This window comes from Nicotiana attenuata, unplaced genomic scaffold, assembly GCF_001879085.1.
Source record: "Nicotiana attenuata strain UT unplaced genomic scaffold, NIATTr2, whole genome shotgun sequence".
Taxonomy (NCBI): Eukaryota; Viridiplantae; Streptophyta; class Magnoliopsida; order Solanales; family Solanaceae; genus Nicotiana; species Nicotiana attenuata.
Window position 1 is genome coordinate 24,006 of NW_017672600.1, and position 5,029 is coordinate 29,034.

Below are 5,029 nucleotides of genomic sequence, written 5' to 3' on the forward strand. Positions count from 1 at the left end.
TATATATATATATATATATATATATATATATATATATATATATATATATATATATATATATATATATATAATAAAAAGGTATTACATAGGTGGAGACTGAAAATATCGAGGGAAACATAGATATTGCATAGAACCGGAGGGGATAATGAGTATAGTTCAAACTTTGAGGGTGAGTTTCACATTTAAAGCAACAACAACAACAATAATATATGCAGTAGTACTTTACACCGTGGGGTCCGAAGAGAATAGTGTGTATGTACAAGTATTTTTAGAAAGAAATTTGTATATAATAATTCAAATAAGAATCTTAATTATTCCATTCATGAATTTCTTTTATATAGAATGCTAAAAAAAGGGTATCCTCGCTCTTCCTCGGGAACAAGGATGGTGCGTAATGCAAATGCAGGCAAGCTAGTAAGAAAAAGATAAAGATATTTCGCAGTAGAGAGAGAGCCACGATATTACCATATTTTTATACCATGGTCCACGCAAGCAAATAGCTTAACCCTATGGGGTCCTTTGATTCAATTGTGGAATAGACAAGCTTTGATATTTTATGGAATTAGCTATTAAATTATTTATATAAAATAACTAAAATCAGGTTTTTTGATATAAAGTGTATGTCAATTGGTTTTGTGACTCTTTACAAATTTATTTTTAGTTTTATGATCTTATCTTTCTTTTTTTGAAACATGGGAGATTTACTTATAAGAGATCTGTCTTTTTTCACATAAAAAATCCAAAAAAGGTCATTTTATAAAGTTATAAATTATAAAGGGGTATAATATACAAATAGTACAATATTAAACTTATATCCATTGCTAAATATGTAATAATCAATACAATCTCAAATTCTATCTCGAAATTAGTATCCTTGTTCCGGTAACCAAACCACCCCTATGGGTTAACTTATCGGACCAATTTTTTGACAGTTTGTAGAAGTGATTATTGAAAAGGTTATAAGAATATAGTTATCTCTAAAATTGATGTTTTTTTGGGGGGGACGATAACCAAGCGCGGATTATAATTAAGAAAAATACTTGAATTAAAAAAATGTATTTAAAAAAATCCCAAGCTTGAGTTAGATAGTTCACTTTTGGCCTGTAACCATTAACTTCCATGTATCCCCATATTCCCCGGGGTTAGTTCCTTTTTTCTATAAATATACTTTTAGACAGCACAAAAGGAAACTGAAGGAGAGGCAGTGTAGAGAAATACGGAGAGCTGTCAAAAGGTAAATGCTACCTTACCTTAATGTCCACTTTCCTCGGAAACTTTCTTGTTCCATCTCTGTCTCCTTGAGACCTAATTATTATCAATTTAAGAAATTGTTCATTTGTTGCTATAGAATTTCTTTTTTCTTTACACAGAGTTTCTGAAAATCTGGAATATCAGATTTTGGATCTTTGTTCTTGTTTTGGAACAAATCTAGAGAAAAGGAAAAAAAAAAACCATTTTTCGATTACTCCGCCGTTCATACAATTTTTAACCATTTATTTTCTTTTTCTGAGATGGGAAAATGGTGTAACTCTGCATGTGGTGGCCACTAAACAAGAAGAGCCGTTGGTTTCACCCAGAATATTAGTATCATAATCTGCATTCTCCGGAAATGTTTATAATCTGTTTTATCTGTTAAATGACCTTTTCAAGATTCTCTTCACATGACTTTAGTTAACCGAAATGTAAGGGGGGAAAAGCATATTTATTTACTTGGACGGTGTAAAATATCCGAATAATTGCTTTATTCTTATGTTTCCCTCTGCATTATAAAATATCTTGGACCTAACATTGTTATTCTCCACTCAAAACAGGTTCAGGGTTGAAGACTCTGGACGAAAATCAATGGGGTCTCTGGGAATAAGTGAGATTTATGATAAGAGCAGCTTTAACGAGATGGAGTTTGAATTCGACCCCAGTGCCCCTCCTCCGTTCAGGCTGGCTGAGATACGAAATGCAATCCCTAAGCATTGCTGGGTTAAAGATCCATTTAGGTCCTTGAGCTATGTTGTGAGGGACGTTGTATTTGTTGCTACCTTGATTGTCATAGCAATTCACTTGGATAGTTGGTTGTTTTACCCAGTTTACTGGGCTATCCAAGGCACCATGTTTTGGGCAATCTTTGTTCTTGGACATGATTGGTAACTATCTTGTCTTAATCAACATTGCTGTTTTCAGATTCGAATATGTTGCTTTATTTTTGTGTTTTCCCCTTCTCTTTTCTTTTTGTAGTGGCCATGGCAGCTTTTCAGACAGCCAGTTGCTAAATAATGTGGTTGGTCACATACTTCATTCTGCCATTCTGGTACCCTACCATGGCTGGTTGGTGCTTCAATTTATCTCCTCTTTTTCTTTTAGGTAATTTATCTTTTTTACTTTCATAAGTTAATGTATGGATACTTTTCTCTAACAGGAGAATCAGCCACAAAACTCACCATCAGAACCATGGAAATGTGGAGACTGATGAGTCTTGGGTGCCGGTATGTTCCTTATATTATTACTGCCAATTATTTACCCATAAATAAAGTAAATATATAATAATCTCTTTTCCTCCAGATGCCTGAAAAGCTATACAACAAAGTGGGTTATTCGACCAAGTTCCTAAGATACAAGATCCCCTTTCCCTTGTTAGCATATCCAGTGTACCTGGTAAGAGATTGCATCTATCTACATTTGAAACGTAACGTAGATACAAAAGATTTCATGTTATACATCTGTGATGCAGATGAAGCGAAGTCCAGGAAAATCTGGTTCTCATTTCAACCCATACAGTGATTTGTTCCAACCCCATGAGAGGAAGTATGTGGTAACATCAACTCTGTGCTGGACTGTCATGGCAGCTCTCCTCGTCTATCTGTGCACTGCCTTTGGTTCTCTGCAAATGTTTAAGATTTATGGCGCTCCTTACTTGGTCAGTCACGCAAATCTCTACTTAATTTGCTTTTTCTTCATTAATTAACTCTGCATCTTGTTTTCAGATTTTTGTAATGTGGCTGGATTTTGTTACCTACTTGCATCACCATGGTTATGAGAAGAAGCTTCCCTGGTACCGCGGCAAGGTATACGACATCATCAATATCCTCATCTAGTATTTGAAAATTTTGATAAGTATGTTGTATGTGAAGTGTCAAATGCTAAACCTAGTGAAAAATTGAACAGGAATGGAGTTATCTAAGAGGAGGACTAACCACAGTTGATAGAGACTACGGATTGTTTAACAACATACATCATGACATTGGAACACATGTTATCCACCATCTATTTCCTCAGATACCACATTATCACTTGAGAGAAGCGGTATGTTGTTCTAAAATTAATAGTACTGTACCATCTAGTATTCTAATACTGAAACCTGCTGCTGATGATTCTAAAATATGTTGCAGACCAAAGCAGCAAAGCCAGTACTTGGCAAGTATTACAGGGAACCCAAGAAATCAGGGCCAATTCCTTTTCACTTGGTTAAGGATTTAACAAGGAGCATGAAGCAGGATCATTATGTTAGCGATTCCGGGGAGATTGTTTTCTATCAGACCGATCCACACATCTTCCGATCTGCTCCAAAGGATGAATGAGTGACAAAGAGAAATCAAAACAATCTCATTAACTAGTTCCACAAACTTGGTATTAGCTATAGTTTTATAATTGCAACCTATTGAAAAAATAGGCTTGAGAGCTTTTTGTTAGTCGATAAGATTGTGTTCCCATTATTTCTCTCTTGAAAACAAAACTACAAGAAAGAACAGGGCTTTTTTTTCATGTTTCATGGTTTATTTCTATTCCTTCAATCTTGGCTTTCCCTTTTTTCTTTCTTGGTTGAGCAACCGTATGGCGAATTCCAAAGAGAGGGGAAATGACAGTAAAATATTGTTTGCTTCCATTAGCTAAAGAGTAGTCTTTCTGTCACAAGGGTAATTTAAAGTAAAAGAGGGTGAATACGTTTGTCCTTTCGGTGTAGGCAAAGCTTAGATGAGGACTGTCCAAGTACCTTCCCATTATCTAATTACTACCTCAACTAGTATTATAATCTCAAGACTTTAACGCCAATATAATATGTTTTACTTAAACATAGAAAATGAGTTTAGTTTATGTGAATTTCATGTGACGAGCTACACGATTATTTAGGAAAGAACAATTGGTGTGAACAGGTTACCTAGTTAAGTTATTCAAGGGGCATCCATATATATGTAAAAACAAGTAAGTACTTTAGAAAGAGACGATTGCCAAAAATGGTCCAGAAATATATTGTCGTATCATACAGAATCATTAGCCTCTCCAAACTCATAGATTGTTTTCGAGGATGCAAACGGTACCACAGGATAGTGATAGAACGAGGATATACAAGTGGAAGCTCTGAAGCTAGTTGTTGCTCGTCTCTGTTCCATAAATAAGAAAGAGAAGCAGGGGAAAACAGGGGAAACACTAGCCTCGTATAGTGAACCACTACGCCCACCTTTGTGCCTCTGCTGACTCTCTATGTGGATCTGTGCTTTTCTTGGAAGTCCAAACAAAACTGCTGCATCCACCAACCCCAACATCTTCAGAAGGAATTCTCTATTGTTTTTATATTTAAGTACTCCTCCTTGCTTCACTCCTGACACACTTTATCACTTTGCCACACATCTGCATCTACTTTTGTTATGATTTCTTAATGGTAAGTTTTTAAACTCGGTAACGAAGTTATTACCCACTCGTACCTTTCTAAGTGAAGGCATTTTGTTTTTAAAAAAAGAATATTAAAACTTATTGTATGGGATAAAATTGATTTATAATAAATGGTCGAACGATAGCATGACACGTTGAACCTAAGATAGGTAAAAGACGAGTCAAGTAACAACCAGTACCGAGAACAACAACTGCAATCGACATCGGGTAAGTCCCGAAGGGAGCATGTTCAACGGGAACAGATTGAGTATTTTTCATCGGATAGCATTCCATGAGAGAATATTCTCTAACATTAATAAGCAATCGTCACAGAGAATATTTGTATTCATGGCATGCCGTTACATATTTATTAATGACTCCTTTATTATCA

The 5,029-nt window shown here is 35.3% G+C and overlaps 1 protein-coding gene across 2 annotated transcripts; it reads left to right on the top strand.

Annotated features, from left to right (window-relative positions):
* Nucleotides 1-1,129: 1,129 nt before the first annotated feature.
* On the top strand, nt 1,130-3,782 carry LOC109213818 (omega-3 fatty acid desaturase, endoplasmic reticulum). 2 transcript variants are annotated; one of them, XM_019377654.1, is made up of 9 exons: nt 1,130-1,234; nt 1,812-2,138; nt 2,230-2,319; nt 2,411-2,477; nt 2,554-2,646; nt 2,723-2,908; nt 2,976-3,056; nt 3,157-3,294; nt 3,381-3,782. In XM_019377654.1, exons 2-9 carry the CDS (start codon nt 1,843-1,845, stop codon nt 3,567-3,569), a joined length of 1,140 nt encoding a protein of 379 aa, XP_019233199.1. In that variant the 5' UTR covers nt 1,130-1,234; nt 1,812-1,842; the 3' UTR covers nt 3,570-3,782. The 2 variants fall into 2 exon arrangements, with proteins under 2 accessions (XP_019233199.1, XP_019233198.1); XM_019377653.1 differs by lacking the exon at nt 1,130-1,234 and adding an exon at nt 1,412-1,682.
* Nucleotides 3,783-5,029: the final 1,247 nt, after the last annotated feature.

What these genes read in the sequence shown, in the direction of transcription:
- LOC109213818 (XM_019377653.1), top strand. An exon ending in CTGATGAGTCTTGGGTGCCG is followed by an intron (nt 2,478 to 2,553) that starts GTATGTTCCTTA and finishes CTTTTCCTCCAG; the next exon opens with ATGCCTGAAAAGCTATACAA. An exon ending in TTTATGGCGCTCCTTACTTG is followed by an intron (nt 2,909 to 2,975) that starts GTCAGTCACGCA and finishes TCTTGTTTTCAG; the next exon opens with ATTTTTGTAATGTGGCTGGA.